At 38.1% G+C, this 19,186-nt stretch overlaps 1 protein-coding gene across 3 annotated transcripts in view; it reads right to left on the reverse strand.

The window, feature by feature from the left end:
- Positions 1–19,186, reverse strand: part of LOC122811336 (zinc metalloproteinase-disintegrin-like batroxstatin-1) — a 301,349-nt gene that overhangs the window by 104,653 nt on the left and 177,510 nt on the right. For all 3 annotated transcript variants that reach the window (XM_044083108.1, XM_044083107.1, XR_006366236.1), the window contains exons 12-14: positions 13,590–13,670; positions 7,358–7,433; positions 2,024–2,129 (exon numbers count right to left, since the gene is read on the reverse strand). In XM_044083108.1, coding sequence (XP_043939043.1) covers positions 2,024–2,129; positions 7,358–7,433; positions 13,590–13,670 — 263 coding nt within the window. The remainder of the gene's footprint in view (positions 1–2,023; positions 2,130–7,357; positions 7,434–13,589; positions 13,671–19,186) is intronic.

Genomic DNA, 19,186 nt, shown 5'->3' on the forward strand with positions numbered 1-19,186 from the left:
CCGGTAAAGGTACCCCGTTTTTTAACAGGGACAATGATTTTAGGTATGAGAATACCACTAGCAATACTGAAACCAAAAATAGGTTAATAATTCCTTTCACCAATAGAAACACACATATAAAACAAATTTTGGAGGACAATTGGAGATTATTGAAAGCCGATGACAAAATTAGGAACTTAGTGAGCGAGAAGCCGAGCATAGGTTATAGAAACATGAAATCACTGAATAGGCTTCTATGCTATGAACAAATGCATAGGGGCCCTACTTTGACATCGAAGGAAGGCACTTTTCCCTGCAATGCATGCAATCAATGTAAATACATAGCGGAAGAAGCAACTTTCATACACCCTTATACAGGGCATACATATAGATTTAAAGGCTTTGCCAATTGCAAAACCACAGATGTGGTCTATTTGGCACAATGTCAGTTATGCAAAATGTTCTATGTTGGAAAAACCAACAGAACATTACGTGAACGCATAAGAGAGCACATCTATGCTATAAACAAGGAAAATACCACCAATGCACTGGCACGACATGTAATAGAAAATGGTCTAACACATTGTTTTAGATTTAGGGTGTTGGAAAAAGTGAATAGGACAAGTAGGTTGGGGAACCCCAAAAATAGAACAGAGGAAGTAGAAAACAAGTGGATCCTTAGGCTGCAAGCCCATAAACATGGTCTAAATGAGAAGATCTCACTAAAACCATTCCTAGAAGCCAGACCACTTAAACACTGAAGCTTTGTACATGGACACAATAAGCTTGCTAAAAACATTGATTTTTATATGTTTTTAGTGAGACATTTTAAAAATGGCATATATATTTTTACTAGACATCATAGTTTTCTATTTTATTTTTTATATATTTTTAATAAGCTAATTTATATAGACAAAACTTTATAAACTTGGTCAATAAGTTCAATGGAGTTTTCAGAAGAAGACTTCAAAGGATGAAATACACTTGTTGAAATAACATTTTCATTATGTTATGCATATAATATTGTACTGAGTGACTAACTTTTAAAGCACCATTGAATTCTTTAGGCACAGGCACTTTAAATATGATTAGTCAACTGCTTGACATGAGATTATGTTGTGCAAAGAAGCTGCATCTAAAGAGTGGCTTATATGTGTTTTATGAATAATGCTGAAACAACACTTTTATAAAGTTATTTCAACTGCACTTTGTTATGCACATAATGCTGGGTTAAGTGATCAACTTTTAAAGTACTACTGAATTCTTTAGGCACAGGCACTTTAAACATGAATAGGTAATTGCTTGTTATGTGATTAAGCTGTGCAAAGAAGCTGTATTTAAAGAGTGGTTTTTCACTGAATGTTATTGAAGTCTGAAGAAGCATCATAGGATGTGAAAGCGCTTACTATTTTATTCTGTTCCTGTCAATAAAAAGTGGAATATATCGTTGGCTGTTGTCGCTTTGGATTTGTCTGCTGATAATTTTTGGATTTCTACATAGCTGTTGGTGCATCCTTGGTTTTGTTCTCTTGTATACTATCCTTAGACTTGCATAGTTGAAAGAGAAATGTTTAAATACTGGATTCAAGGCCATTTTATAGAATTTGCAGTGTGTATGCTTGATACTGTTTTTGGTCATTGTCAGTGGACTGCTGGATTTTTGTAATATAAAGAACTAAAGTTTTTAATTGAAGCCAGAGTATCTGTGAAATTGCTAGACAAGGAAATGGATACCATATTAACAATCTCCGTTATTTCTGTAAATGAACATGAAAAACATTTTCATATGTGCAGCTGGAAGAAAAATACTATATCTGTTCCCACAGTAATACACAACTGGTAGCAGATAATGTTTTCATGAACTCCTACTGTAACAAAGAAATCTACTTCTGTAATCACAGTGCTTTATTATTTCAAAAACTCATAACAGGTCTTTACACTAGCATCTATTATGGATGTTAATAACACAAATTAAGAAAACATTACAAGCATTAATGCAAAAAACGAGAGATATTTAGAATTAAGAACTATAGTTAAAAGATACCTCTGTCCTCTTCTCTTTCCTTTATTTTTGTACCACAAGAATAATATTCCTGCTGTTAGTGCAATCACGACAATGGACACAGTGACAGCAATTGCAATCACAGCTCCTGGAAAGTGACAAAACTTAGATTAGCTTGACAGTGTGTAGTTATACAAATGTGAACTTTTTCATAGAAATAAAAAAAAAACTTTCATGAAGACATTCCAAAGCTAAGTTACTTTCCAACCTACGACATGTGACTGTCCCAGGGTTCCTATCAGCAGACCGAAGACATATGTTTAACATGTTTTCGAATGCGTCTTGGCTGAACTGACAAAACCGAAACTGCAAAATATCAAAGTGGCATGTAAGCTAATTCTTTCCCTGGGAAAGAATTTGCTTGGCCGCTTCGGTACTTTGCCATTTTTGGCACTGTAGTACGGTCTCGGAGTTGGTATATATAAGTAGGGGTGTGTGGGGGGCACAGCTCCCCACGTCAGGGGGTGTGAGGGGGCAACCCCCCCCCACTTAATCTCATGTTTTAATGTGCTTTTTTTTTTTTTGTTGGAACAGCGATTTTTTTCCAAGGGAAAAAAATTGCTGTTCTGACAGTTTGGTTTTGCAAGCTTTCGCTTACATGGGGTCAATTAATCACTGTTCACTTACCTAAGCATTTGGTGATCTAATATAGACCCACTGTCCCAGAAGTTGTACTATTGGCACACAGCCCACTTGTTAGTTAGTGACAGAGATCTTCATTGGCCTTTGGTGCTCGCAAAACAAGTCAGCCCCCCATAAGTGCGCTGTATATGACCAAACGGTAAATGTAAAAGTGTGCAGGTAGATACATCAACTTGTGTATATACAAAATGTTAAGTGCAACTGATGCAAAATGAGTCTAAATTTGAATTTTAATATTGTGGAGTCTGTTATGGTCAGTTGGTAGGGTGCTTTCTATTTTATTTATGGTTTTGGTTTAGGCTATGTTTATATTCTTATAATGCATGAGGATGTTACTACTGTTGAGCTATGTTTGGGTTTTAGGATGCCTTTTTGTGCTGTTTCTGAATGTGTGCTGGTACTGACTTTCTTCTTTAAGGAGAATTCACCCTTCTTCATGCTTGTGTGATCATGGAGTTGGTATACATTCATTTGGGGGTTGTGCTGGACTTAGCCCCACATAAGGGGGTGGATGGGGCCTGTCTCCTGAAAAAAAACATTTGGTTTTATTTTTTTGAGATGATAATATGTTGCATATTGATGTTTCTTGGGTATGATATAATGTTCTGTTGATTTTTCGTATAGTTTGGAGGCTTCAGACGTTGTCCTTAAAGTTCCCTTATATATCAGTTTAAAACATTCAGTTTTGCAAGAAACCTTGAAACTGATAATCGATGGATTCCTTTTTGCTAAATGCGGCCTTGTTTTGGTTTTTACATCTTGAGTCCGGGGTTCTTTAAGTGATCCTGTATCTACTTGTTATATCAACATTCCATTTTTGTTTTTTTTTTGTTTTTTGTGCTTTCCTTCATTTGCAAAGACTAGAACATTTCTGGGCTAAAATACAGAGGCACAAAGCAGTGTTGCGATTTTACATAAAATCCTACCCATTATTTCAAATATATTTTGATGAAAAAATATCAAACATATGTTGTCATGAAAATCTAATACACATCTAAAACACATTCAGTATCCTGTTTGGACTCTTCACATGAAAGCAAGTGTTTGATTTGTTTATAAGACCATTTTAAACACTATTTCTTAGCCAAACTTTTTTTAATCATAATAATGTATCTAAATGCATATTATCCAAATATGTGCCCTAAAAATATTAACATACTTTTCAAAGTGGAATATTACAGTAAATAAAGAATATGGCATTTGGAAAATTTATCAGTGACCTATATTTATATGTATATGTATTCTCATTACTCTGTGTCAAGCAATACATTTTTCAGTATATCTAAATGTTGATTACATTCCTGTTATATGTGTGTGAGTAAGTGTAAGCCTAAGTAAAATGTATGCTTGTATGTGTGTATGCATGTAACCTGAATGTGCAAACAGAAGTATATGCTAAAAAATATACATACATCACACCTACAAGTATTCATATCTGTGTGTGTGTTTGGGTGGGGTTAACATGGATTTTGGGTTTGAAAAAGTATATTTGCCTTTAAATGTGCTATGAGAACGAAAGTTTATATAGTATGAAAACTATGCATTAACTAGTTAATAAAGGTGTGGTTATTAACTTATATTTTACAAAATGAGCAGTATAGGAAATAAGGAAGAGTGAAGGGGCTAGCTGCCCCAGGTGCAAACTGTCAGAGGTAGTATTCAGGACTGGTATTATAGCTGTTTAAATGAATGTGTTTAATAACATGAAGTATGCATATATACATACAGATATACAGATTAACAGCATAGACATATCATATATACATACGGATTCACTTCAGAAGATCGAATCTCCGAAATCTTGAACTACAAATAACCGAAACCAAAAGCTCGAGTTTCGAAAACTCGAACTTCTGAAGGGAAACCACTAAAACAAAAAAAAAAACACAAGCTTCGCTTTTGCAGGGCCCCCTGCACTCTATGGAGGGCTGTGCCCCCCACCCCCCCCTACTTAAATATACCAACTCCAAGATCGCGCTACAGTGGGAAGATGGGAAATCTCCCGTCTTGCGCTGTATGCGGAAGCGCAAAACGGGAGATTTCTTTACTTCCTGCCAACACCACGAAACAAAAAGAACATTACGTACACACAAGGCATGCAACAATACTTGCCTCTGCGTGCACGTAATGTATTAAGGTAAGTAAAGTGTTATTTCGAAACACTACACACATTCGATTTATTAAAATCTCGATCATATGGTCTCAACCATGTGCAAATCGAGATTTCAATACTTCGATTATGTGAAGTGTTCCCATACATACATATATACAGATTAACAGCATAGACATATCATATATACATACATATATACAGATTAACAACATGGACATATCATATATACATACATATATACAGATTAACAGCATAGACATATCATATATACATACATATATACAAATTAACAGCATAGACATATCATATATACATACATATATACAGATTAACAGCATAGACATATCATATATACATACATATATACAGATTAACAGCATAGACATATCATATATACATACATATATACAGATTAACAGCATAGACATATCATATATACATACATATATACTGATAGTGGTTAGTTGTGTGATAATACAGTAGTATGCTCTAGTAACCCATTAGCACTACTTGTTTGGCTAGCAAACTATGGAAAAAGTAAATCTTTTTCCTTAAAAGGAAGTAGATTTCAAATTTACAGGAAGTGTCATTCACCTTATAGAAACCTGCATGTAGAATATGTTTTGGGTCACTCTTGATCTTGTTTTGCATTAATGCTATTCACAGTTCCATTAACATTTGGGGCTGCATCTCCCAAATGCATTTTAATTCCCTTTTCCCTGTCACAGTCTCTGTTGTACATGACTTACAGATTAAGTATGTTAGAGACACTGCACAGAGGCTCCCTGTGTGTCCCAAACATTCCAGCAGGTAGTGCAAGCTTCTGCCTCTCACCTCCATGGTCACCTGACAAGACCTAACAAGTAAAATCTGATGAGTCACTGCTTGTTTCCAGCATGTAAAACATGTGGAGCCATTTCATATAATTTCACAGCTCACCAACAAGGTGACTGAACTGCATCACCAGATACCTGCATAATTCATTTGGATGACAAAGTTCCTCAAACCTCCCAATCTCTCAAAATAGCAGATCAATTATGTATATCAGATTACTACTTTGCAGGTCATTACCCTACAAAGTGCATTACTTCACATAAATGTATATAGATATACATATATACATCACTGAATTGTTCTGAATATTTTATAGGTATTTAATGAAACACATTTTATGTTAGTTCATGTATCTTAATATCATGCAGACATGCTTCATCAATAAAATATGTTGTCCTGTGTTTCATTTTAACAAATGCAGTTTGATCCATGCATGCATATATGTGAACATTGTTCAGGTGTACAAATAACAGACAAGAAGTGTCAAGATACAAGGTATAATTTTAATTATTATTACCTTGGTGCTCATCAATCATGTGCGTGAAATATAGTAAAAATAAACTGCATAAGTAGAAATAAGTCTTTATGCATACCTATGTTATTCACCGGGAGAGGCCATTCGCTCTCTGTCAGTGACCGTTCCTGTTCTGTAATATAATCTGAATTATTACTAGAAAAGTTGATACTCTCCCAAAGCATAGATGCATTGTTCAGGTGTTTAATTGGTTTCAGTTGTATAACACTGTCTGGTAGTGCACAGGCTGTCTCTGCCTCACTATCTAGCACTCAAATGGCAAACAGAAATCTAAAAACAGGTCTGACTCAGTGGGATCATGGCACAGAGAACTGTGGTTCATTGATAACTAGGAGCTCAGAGTGCATTTTAGTTAACTGAAACACTTGCTGTCTGTGTTAGCTTAGGGGGCAAAGAAAGATGGGGTGTCAGGGACAAAGTCTTCCACAAGGAAAACAGAATTATGACACAGAACTGATATTGCATTATACCTCTGCTTAGACCACATCTACAGCTACGTGATAATGAAGGACCTGTAAGAAACCATGAATCATTTCTACCTGTAAGTTAAGTAAGGAATGAGAGTTCCCAAAATGTGAATAAGATTAGGGTCCACTGAGTCTGGAGATGTCCCCCAGGTTAAAGGGCAATGTTTATCACGCTTAAATACTCCAATTTAAAGGAAAAAGTAACATTGACAAGATAGTACATCACTCAACCTTCACAATAAATATAAAAAAGTGATTTTATTCAGAAGGTTAACAGCATCCCTGATGGTGACTTGGGGGAAGAAAATTAAATAGTAGCATGTGTAAACATTCAGGTAGATGAACAAGTACCCAGATAAAAAAGGGGCTACACTGCTTTTTCACTAGTGTCATCTGAAGTCTTCTGAAATGTTTCTGTTTGTGGAATTTCATATCAGATCCGTAAATGGAGTATATTAAAATGTTTCTGTTTGTGTTACTTCATGTCAGATCCCTAAGTGGAATATATTAAAATGTTCCTGTTTGTGGAACTTCATGTCAGATTCCTAAGTGGAGTATATAAAGGACCAATGAACACAATGCAGACTGTACCTCTTTAACTCAGTATTTCTTCCATTACATGACCTTACTGTTAAAAACTGGGGATACAAGGTAAACATGGATAGTATAAGTGTGTGAAATAATTTAGCACAGTAGCACAGTAGTTCAGGATTAGGCTATCTTACCTTGTGAGAGATATTTTTCACAGTGTGGTGGTTCATAGCCTTCCTCACACTGACATTGCAGTTCATGGTCACACACCTGTATTTCAAATGCACACTGTTAGACTCCAAATTGTTGTTTATAATGCATTTTATTAACAAAGTAAACCAGTCATTGTATCCTGAGTCAATAATCAGCCTAGGAGGACCCTACTCACAAGCACAGCATTGATCTGAAAGTGGACTAGATTTTAGAATGTAGGAAGTAAACCTCTGAAATCCTGTTTTACTGTGTATATAATATCATTTATCATTTGCAGTCACACAGAAAGTATGATCAGAAATGTGAAAACATCATTCTTTAATAATATAAAAGACTTGTGGTGAAAAACAAAAGTAAGTTAAGTAGTGCAGAAACTTCCATATGACTGGGAAAACACTTACAAGATGTGCTGAGTATTTATTGTTTGATAGTACATCCAGTCAAAGTAAGAGCAATGCATTTCAGTGCACCTTCTTAATTAGCATAAGAATGATAATTATGGAAACACACGCATGCATGCGTGTGCACACACATACACACTTCTATACATGAAATGTTATATTTATAATATGTAGCATTCCAGCCAGTATAGATAAAACTAAATGCCATTATTTTATAAATAATGAACATGTATATGCAAGCAAACTAGTTGTCTGTGGTAAAAATATCTAAAGTTCTAATATACATGTACATGTGCACTTTGTCTAGGATATATAAAACTCTGCAATATAGCTATATACTTATTCCTGAGCACTTTGTTTCTGTAATAAATGCCTGTTATATTTTTTGCTGAGGTAGAAGCAGTGGCTAATCCAGCACTAGGTGACCTAGGCAGTTGCCAAGGGCCCTTACTGGCTTGGGGGTGGGCGGGGTGATAAAAAATAAAAATAATCTGTAAATTAAAAAAAGTCCAAAGATATTTGTAAAACTTGAAGGGCTTTAGGACCTCACAGGAGACTTTCTGTATGACACAAGAGAGATTTAGGACCTCACAGAAGACTTATTTAAAAAAAAAAGAAAGAGAGCAAGCCCCAGAAACCTCAGCGATATGGAAGGTGTAAGATATATAAATGTTAGATCACAGCCTAAGCCAGCACCATGGAAGACTTGCTTTATCCAGCAAACAGCAGAGGGGAGACTGTAAATGACATATAATTGATAGCCAGCCAGAGTGAGCAAGCTAAAAGACAGAGTGCAGCAAGGTGATATTTGTGTGTGTGTGTGTGTGTGTGTGTGTGTGTGTGTGTGTGTGTGTGTGTGTGTGTGTGTGTGTGTGTGTGTGTGTGTGTGTCTCACCTATCACCAGCATTTTTTTTTGAGTGGCCTAGACAATTTTTAGTCTTTGAGGGCAGCAGGCACTGAGGCATTGAATATGTAGATGAAGCAGTGAAATGCTTACAGTTCTCTTTAATGTGGAATTACTCAAATGTCTTTTACTTCAGCAGAGATTATGCATATTGACTGTTACTGGTGGATTATAATGGCAGCAGTTTGAATGGACTTTTATAGTTGAATGTTCTGAAATGGGTATTTCATTATTGGTTCATATGCTTTCTTTCACTGCATACCTGAAAAATGCTCTCTCCACCCAAGATTGTGCTAGACAGTTAAGACGAGAAGGTTAACACCCGCACTACACCTCAAGCAACACACAGCCCTTCTAAACTCACACCACCAACACCCACACATAGCAGCACTAAATCCACATATGCAGAGGCCCTTAACTGTAACCTGCACAAGCAACAAGGACCTCTAAAGCTGAAACGCAAACAAACGCCAATCACAACCAAAGTGTCATATAGCTCAGAACACCAGTGTGCCACCCAGCAACAGCCCCTAAGGCAAGACAACGTACCTAACACTTTAGTCATAGGTGACTCTATAGTCAGGCACACTGATGTTCCACTCACCAGGCTGAACAAGGAGAAAATTACAGTGAGCTGCCTGTCGGGTGCCAGGATCTGCCACATAACTCATGCACTCAAGTTACTCCACAACAAGTACAAATATGACTCTGTCATTATCCATGTTGGAGTGAAATGACTTGAGATGTACCTCCTTGGACTACATGAAAAGAGACATGGAAGAGCTCTCGGATCATGTGGCCCAGGCAGGTATGATCTTAGCCCTGAGTAGCATCCTGCCTTCGCCCAGAAGGATACCATAATATAAGGACAAAATGATTGACTTCAACAATTGGCTAAGCTTCTGGTATTATTCAAAGGGGATCCAGTATCTGTCTGCCTGGGATGACATGATCGACGGACCACGATGCTTTGCCAGAAATGGTCTGCACCTATCGCCCCTGGGATTCAGGTTACTGGCTAAGGCTTTTGTCACCCCTATTGTGCCTTTTTTGGCAAAGTTCAAAGGACAAAACCAGCACCATAACAGGTACAAGCATGCAAAATCTGAAGGTAATGCTACTCAATACTAGAAGTCTAAACCTCAAAATGCACTCTCTCGAGGCACTCCTAAAAATGGAAAACATAGATATATGTGCAGTAACCGAGACCTGGTTCAAGGCTCCAGAGAGCACCCCTGCAATACCAGGCTACAACTCTTACCACACTTTTCGGATACCAAGCCAGGATTGAAACACTAAAGGTAGAGGAGTGTCCATATTCACCAAGGATATTCACACCACCAGGTTAGTTGCCCACCACAATGCGTCTGAAATTCTCCAGGTGCAACTAGCACTAGGTAAGACTGCAATCCAAATTGTAGCTTGCTACAGATCCCTCACCATGCCCCAAGATTCTCACTACACCTTTCTAAACATACTGGAAAATATTAATATACAACCAAACACCCTAATACTGGGTGATTTCAACTACCCTGCCATTAACTGGGAAAATTACTTATGTACCAACACCTTTGCCCAACGGTTCTTGAAATTCATAAATTCCAATGCCCTGGATCAACTAATCCCTAGTCCCAACAGGGGCTCCAATATCCTAGGCCTGGTCATTACCAACATGGGAAATCAATGCTCCACACCTATGGTCACCCCCTCGTTGGTCAGGTCAGACCATAAGCTAATCACCCTTAACATCAACATCCCACCCCCACCCCCCCCAGTAAGGAAACCTCCATAAAGAACTTCTCCAAAGCCAACTTCATGCTACTCAAGTCAGAAGTTACAAACTTCATGACACCCATGTAGACGGGAACTGAAAGTTCGTCTGCTGGGTCCTACATTAAGGCACTGTACAAGCACATCCACTCATACATGAAATGTGCCATCACAAATAGAACCAAGATGCTCTCCTCCAAAAAAAGGAAGCCAATCTGGTGATCCCATGCCATAAACAAACTTTACAACAAAAGGAAGAAACTGTTGCAGAAGAGAGGAAAATCCCAGGATACAAAAACCTCCCTTACCAGCCTCAGTAAGAAGCTGAGATCCCTCATAAAATCCTCCAAAGCTACTTACAAAAATAAAATTGCCAAAGATTCCAAAGACAACCACAAGGCATTCTATAGTTATGTCAAGAATCTAAATGGCAATGCTCAGATCTGCTCTGAGCTACAACAGAATGGCATTAAATATACTGATCCCAAGGATATTGCCAATATCCTGGCAGATAGATTCAGTGCCAACTTCACACCCCTCTCACCCTCTAAATGGGTCATCTCAATACCGGAAGATTGCTAAATTCCGGTAATAACAGCCACACAGGTAAAAAACGCACTCTCCAAAGCTAAGAATACAGCATCCATGGGACCAGATGACATCCCGGGCTGTGTACTACATGAACTACAAAATGAACTGGCACCTCACCTAAGTGTCATGTTTAATCATACCCTCACCTCAGGCTTCGTGCCCACTGAGTGGTGCACAGCTACAGTTATCCCACTCCACAAGGTGGGATCCACCTTGAATCCCAGGAACTACCGCCCCACCAGTCTGAAGAGCCTGATCTGCAAGGCCATGGAATGTATTTTCATGGAACTTATAAACAAAGACATTGGCAACCTTCAAACACTGGACCCCACCCAGTTTGGATTTGTGAAGGGCCGATCTTGTCTCCTGAACCTGATTGACTTCTTTGAATCATTATCCAGACCCTAAAATAAAACAGCAAATAGCAGACCCGTGGACGAGGTTGAGTCAGTCCACACAGCCTATCTGGACCTTGCCAAAGCCTTTGACACCATCCCCTACTCTGGAATCATAGATAAACTTATTAAGCTGGGTATTAATCCCTACATCACTCGATGGGTTGCCAACTGGCTTACTGACAAAACCCACACTGTAAAAGTAGTTGACTCCAAATCCAGCTCCAGACAAGTGACAAGATGGAGTACCTTTGGGTTCAGTCCTGGGACCTCTCTTGTTTGACGTCTACTTCTCTGAAGTGCAGGCCAACACTAAGGGACTCTGGCTAACAAAGTTCGCAGATAACTGCAAACTGGGAGCCATTATTGAATCCCCAAATGATGTGGATACTCTATAAAAGCACCTTACAGAAACAGATGCTTGGTGCCAGAGCCATGGGCTCAAGCTCAGTGCCAAGAAATGTGTAGTTATCCCCTTTGGGAAAAAACATTTACCCATGAATTACCACATATGTGGCAGTAAACTAAACACCGAAAGTGTGATAAGGGACTTAGGGACACAGGTGGACAGTGGCCTCACCTTCAATAACCACATCGCCACAACAGTCAGGAAATCCTTCTATGTGGCACACCTCATCACTAAAGGCTTTTCATCCAGAAAAAAGGAAGTCATTGTCCCACTGTATTCATCCCTCATTAGACCCATTATAGAATACAACGCCCCATTTGGTATGTACCTCTCAAGACATCTGCAATAACTGGAAAGGACGCAGAAATAACTCACTAAAAGAATCACAGGCCTAAAGCATATGCCCTATGCTGACTGCCTTTAAAAACTACAGCTATACTCTGTCACATATCGTCTACTCTGAGGCGATCTCTGCTTAACATACAAGGCCATGTCAAACCCAGAGCTGTTGGACATGCTACACTTAAAGAAATCCCAATCCCTCAAAGCCACACGCTCCAGGGATCTAAACCTTGTCATCACAATAAACAAAACATGCTGGAGGGATAGGTTTCTGACCCAGAGACTCCCCAGACTCTGGAATAGATTACCCAAACATGTCAAGCACAGCTCCTCTTTGACCCTCTTCAAAAGGAACCTTGATGATTGGATGTGAGAAAGGAAATTCACCCCGGGAATCACGTCAGTCGCCCTGCTAGACAGGGGTCCAGGGAAGTAAATAGTGTAAGAAGAAATAGCCAGGGAATTGTTATGGCTAAGCTTGTATAGGCCCTAGGGCCGATAGCCTAGTACCAAGCTATGAACCTATGTTCAAAACTGCAAGTTTAAAACACACTCTAGCAAGTGGTGATTTATTAAACAAAGAATGTAATTTAATACAATAAGAAAGATGAATCAAAGAACACATGAATTTATGCATGGCCCTAAAACTGTGTGGAGTCGGCCCATGGTTTGAAAACAGCCCAAAAGTACATTTAATCTGCCACATTGGCCAGATGCATTTTTCTATGGATGTGAGCTTTAATGCAGTTTTAATGAATATGAGTCTTAAGGGCAGAGACGTTTACTGTTGCTCATGCAAAGTCTGTTTTCATTATGAGACTGTATTGTTTTGCTTAGGAAATGGCTATCAATGTTTGTGCTACAAAATTTGAAATAAAAGTTTAAATTAAGTCCAAATGACTAATCACTGTAGGAGTAAAGAAGAAAATAACATGCAGACTGAAAGGTTTGAACAGTATTTTATATGGTAACTGGGGAGAGAGAGGGGCAAGTAATGGGACACTGGATTGGCTGCTGGGCAGGGATGTTTGGAGGAGGCCTTGGTCCATTACCTTGCCTAAGGCCCCATTTGGCCACGTTCTGATTCTGGGTAGGTGACTGCATAGCAATATATATTTATTTGAATTTCTTTATATTGTGGTCAATAATATTATGGACTGGAATTTTACTGCTGCAAACTCACACTGTATTAGCATTTCAATCAGAAGATCCAAAAGAAAGCACTGAATATGGCAAATATAAACTGTTTCTTTTCATGTTAATGCCAGTAGTAAATACAAAAGGCAAATAATGAAAATGGAGAATAGAAGATGTACAACATTGTGCAGAAAATGCTAGCCCTATATTGCTGTGAAAAATCGTAAAACAAAGTGTCAGTAAAGAATTCAGTAACCACTTACAGCATGTCCTGGGCATTTGGCAGAACAGTTTGTAGACCTGTAGACTGTTTCTATGTCCAGACACTCGCCTTGGCTGCATACCTAAAATGTGAATAACAATTCACTTTTATAGTGACCATTATTTGTAAAATTCAGTTTTCAGTACTAGGAAGGAAGGCATGAAAAAAGCATATGGAGAGGAAGTACAGTTATTGCTCTAGAGTTCTTTAAAAAAATAAAAATAAATGGTACAGTCTGATTAAGTTTAGAAAATGAAAGAAAATCTTGTTATAGACAAGTTCTTACACAGGAACCACGTTAAAAAGAATGTGAACCATACAAAGTCACTCTAATATTAGTCAGCAGGTAAATGCATCAGAAAGAACTAGCAACTTTAGAAGCTGAAAAACACCACCCACTGCTACAGAAATGGCAGTCAGAAGTGAAATACAAATTTTATCATCAGCAGCTTTAAAAGACATTATTTTACTTTTTTTAAACTGATGCTTTCACATAGGAGCAGCTAAAACTCCCCATGTGTTATGAAAAATTATGACAGAGTCTGCAATCACCACTGTTTGTTATATGTTCTTGAAATGATGTCAAGAAATTTACCTTTCAGACTTTTGTTCTTAGAGTGAATTTCCTGACATCTTTTTTTCAAATACATGGCAATGTGGCTATGATGAACATAGTTGTCTGTCTTAAATGGGTAAAGTTGCACTAACGCAGAGTCGTATCTACAGCTGCATGCAAAATGTTGTGTGTATTTTATGAAATTATACAGGTGACATTGACAAATACACAGATCTGGACTAAGCTGAGTCATGCAAACAATGCATCTACATAAAAATAATTTACTTAGTGTGCTCTACTCAGGTTACGATCCAGGCATGATAGATGCAGAAATGTTCAGTAGAGCTCCTCATTGCTGAATTTCTTTGTCATTACGACACATTTTGAGAAATGTAAATATCTGTGGATTTGTTTATTGTTTAACCTAAGATCAGCTGAATAGGCTACGTAGACATTTCCTTTATTTTGCAACCAAAGACTGTTGAAATTCTTCTCTAGCCTGTAAACACCTCTACTGTCCTCTAAAAAAAGTGCAGTGATTGGCATGACAGATCAAGGAGACAGCCTCTGTGATCAGTAACAGGTATGTATCTCAGAGACTACCTCTTCTCTGGAACAGGCTTTCCACCCATGTGAAGCGCACATCTTCCCTAACCCAATTCAAGTGCAATTTGTACCAGTGGATGGGGAACTGGAAATTTATCTCTGACCTGGCACCTGTGGGTCTATTAGAGAAAGACTGCCTATAAATGCTTGACTGCTCATGCCCAAGACTATCTATACCCCTTAAAACAACCCTAGGGTATCAAACCTTTTCAGATATAGAAGTATGGCTAAGGCCCCTGAGGTAGTTAGCCTCATAATCACTTATGAACCTATGAACAGCAGGCACACATCATTCTTAAAATACATACAAAATATGGCATCAGAAAGCAAATAATGCTGTTCATTTACTCACTTCCCACTCTCCCAACCCCAGCTGTTTGCTCTAAGCTCAGAAGCACTTGCCTTAATTCAGCAATGAACTGCAAAACACAAACGGGAAAGATCAGCAATTCCACATGTATATACCAGCTTTTATATCTAGCTGGTCTTTTTAATTATTCAGTAGATGAAAATAAATGGGTAAATAAACCTTCCCTGGGATTCAATAATGCCTGCACTAAGTGTACACTAACTGTATACCGTTCTGAATGAACAGGCAACACAAACAAAACTAACACCTTTTTCCTCCTAATTTTGCTTTTCCTGTCGTAGTTGTGCATTTATTGAGACTAATAATATTTTTGTTAATCCTAATAGTAACAAATCTTTCACATTTAATTGTTCAGCTACATGTAATACTTGTAGCATCATATATTTGGCAACCTGTATAAGATGTTCTTGTTTTTATGCAGGCAAGTCCACCAGATGCCTAAAAGATAGAATTATTGAGCATAACTCTGAGATAAGAAGGCAGATATTAACAAATTATTTGGTCAAACATGTTTCTGAAAATGCAGGTCATAATTTTAAGTTTAGAGTTATAGATATAATGACAAAATCACTTAGGAGGGGTGATATGAATGTAATATTGGAAAATATGGAATTAAAATGGATTTTACATCTACAAGCTGAACATCTGCTAGGGCTGAATCAGATGGTTTCTATTAAACCTGTTTTAAAGTTAAAACAAAAAGTTGTTTAATATATGTAAAAATAGTATTAAGTATAGAAATGTTATTGCATAATTCTAGGAATATAATGTATTTTTATTTTTGTATTTTTATATCTGTGATATATGTCTCTTTAAGAGCTTATTGTGATTAATTGTTTTATTGGCTGTGATATTTATTTAATTGATGTATGTATATAAGTGGCATGTTTTATGGTGGAGTTTATTAAGCACTGAAGAAGGGTACTTGATACCTAAAAGCTTTGCTGACATTAACTCTTTTACTGTCTGACATTAGTATTAGACATTAGGTTTTTTGGGCATACACAGTCACTCAGGCTCCTACACAGTCACAAAAACAACACGGACACCAGCTCAATCTCTTACTTGCAGAAATACACACATATAGAAAACCTGATAAACTCACAATCATGCTGCCACAGACACATGCACCCAAGTATGCACATTTACACATGTGCATACACACACACACACACACACACACACACACACACACACACACACACACACACACACACACACACACACGCACACACACCACACACACATGCAGACACACCCTAATGTAGTCACAGTCATGCTATTACATACACATGCACACAAGCGTACATATACACACACACACACACACACACACACACACACACACACACACACACACACACACACACACACACACACACACACACACAGCCTTATAACTCTTACCTTCTGTGTTGCTAACAGACCCACTGCTGCCAGAGACAGCTGTGTATGTACTCTATTGTCAAACTGCTGCATTTACTCCCCACTGTTCTGCTTCAAAACTGAATGGTAGAGCTTATCTCTGAACTGCTCTACGATGCTATACTGTTTCAGTTACAAATCTTGGCCATATTTTCAGAGTGCTTTTTCTGGTTGCTTGTGCTTGCAGCCAAAGAGTACACCTACCAATCATTACTGCTAACAGCCATTGAGTACACATATCAATCATTACTGCTTGCAGCCATTGAGTACACCTACTAATCATTACTGCATGTAGTCTTTGAGTACACTTACCAGTCATTACTACTTGCAGTCACTGAGTACACCTGCCAATCATTACTGCTAGCAGCCATTGAGCACACCTACCAATCATTACTGCTTGCAGCCATTGAGCACACCTACTAGTCATTATTGCTAACAGCCACTGAGTACACCTACCAGTCATTACTGCTAGCTCCAATGCATAATGAACCCAATTTACAGACTTTGCACACAAGAAGTAACAGTACTGCATCATGATTAATGACATGGGATTGCTACCTGCTTCTGACAAATAAACACTTCTACTTTGTACATCACTCTATAAATTAATAAAACCTGACTACTGCAGCATCTTGGGATAACTCATTTAAGTAAGCACTGTTTAAAAAATAAAGCTATGTCAGAACATACCATAACTGTAGATATTTGAGTAGATCACCATTGTGATACTGAGTCTTGGAAATTCCTTCCTGCAGAATTTACCCTCCCTTAGCTGGTGGACACACTCCTGGACTGATGTCAGGACAATGGCAGTACAATGGAGTTGTTGACTGGTGCCATTGTTAAGTCTTTGTTTTCCCAGGGACCAAAGTCCTGTAGGCTCATATGCCCCACCCTAAGGTAAAGGAATGGCTAAGACTAGCATGATTGGAGCATACCAGAAAACAGGGGCTAGGGAGAGAGTGCCCACCCCCAACCCCAGGCAATTATCAGAAGAAAGGAAATGAAAGAAGAGGGTTGGGAGGAAGGGAAAGGATACTGCAGCAGTGATCTACTCAGACATCTTCATTTATGGTAAATTATGACAGAACCGTATTATGTTCTGTATAAGCTACAGTACTAACACTTGGAAGATTGAAAAAACTATATTTGCGGGGGTAGCTGAATAGGGTTCCTATTAGCATGCTGAAAGCTTAAATTAGCGAACGAACTAAAGGTCGTAAATGCTGGAGCTCAATCTGCTTTTTGTGAGATCATGGTACAGTGAGTATTGGAATATTTGCCCTTTCCTCACTGTAGTGCGATCATAGAGTTGGTATATACATACATACATATATATATATATATATATATATATATATATATATATATATATATATATATATATATCCAAAATAGCATGTTCGAGGTTCTGCATTTTTGACCTTTAGGTTGTTCATGTTTTGGGATTTTTGTTTTTGTAATATAGATATGCTGACTAGAGTTTGGAGCTGGGGAGATAATGCCTTGCAGGATGGCATAAGCAAACCAGCTCTGGTTCTGTAATGTGTTGTAAAGATGTGCACAGTGGACCACGTAGATGCCTATAGATTAGACTGGCAAAGCACCAGTAAATAAAGGCTGTGGTGGCTGCTTTAGCCCTAGTGGAATGAGCTCTGATAGGGATGTGAACTTGTTTCCCATGATGAGAGTAGCACAATACAATGTAATTGGAAATCCATTTTGTTTTTATTTATTTAACATTTGTTTTACCAGGATAATCTGAGTGGACAGCTAATGTCTGTTTTCAGCTGAGTCCTGGGGAGAAAAGCTCTAAGAAGTTACAGTGTGAATATATGGTTACTGAGAATAAGAACAGTTAGGATAACATGTTATAGTAAGCTAACATTTTAAGAAGAAGGCTGATAATTAGAGGCAAATACATTAGAAAGATGTTTACATACTTTACATGATAAGCACAGTTAGGTTAGCATGTTGTAGGATGGTAACATACAAAAGAGAAATAACAAATTAGGGGCAAGTCCATTTAAATGATAAGAAGAGTTTATGACAACATGGTAGAAGGCAAAACAGTTAAAAGCAATACAAGCTCATAGTACAGATATGTGACCACAGATCTTATAGTGGTGTAAGCCTAAGTACAACATATGTACATAGGGTTTTTAGAGTAAGCACATATTTGCAATATTTACAAAAGATACAATGCACTTAGGTGGAGCAAAATGGCAGCGAACAGCATGCATCAGAGGCCGCAGTGTGTTACCTGCCTACAGTGAGGCAAGGGTTCAGGGGGGATCATTGAAGTTGCATAGGGGGTTGGTGTAAAGGTATGATTTAATGAGGTCTTTGGATGTGGATGTGCAATTTTGTAACCTGAGGTCAGGGGGCAGGGTATTTCATGTTTTTGCAACCACATGGGAGAATAGAGATTCTGCAGAGCTGTTCTTACATGGATTAACTTCAATCAGGGCTTTGTTACTGGATCATAGTTCCCTGTTGGAGTTGTAGACGTTTAGAATGCCAGTTAGGGCAGGGGTTTTATCAGAATGGTATAGGACTTGATGAGCTATTTTTGAGTTGGTGGTAGCTTAGTAAGTTTGGAAATTCTAACCAGTGTAGTTTATGTAGGGATTGGCAGTGG

Source organism: Protopterus annectens, chromosome 9.part0 (assembly GCF_019279795.1).
Source record: "Protopterus annectens isolate FY-2018-M chromosome 9.part0, PAN1.0, whole genome shotgun sequence".
NCBI classification, from domain to species: domain Eukaryota; kingdom Metazoa; phylum Chordata; order Ceratodontiformes; family Protopteridae; genus Protopterus; species Protopterus annectens.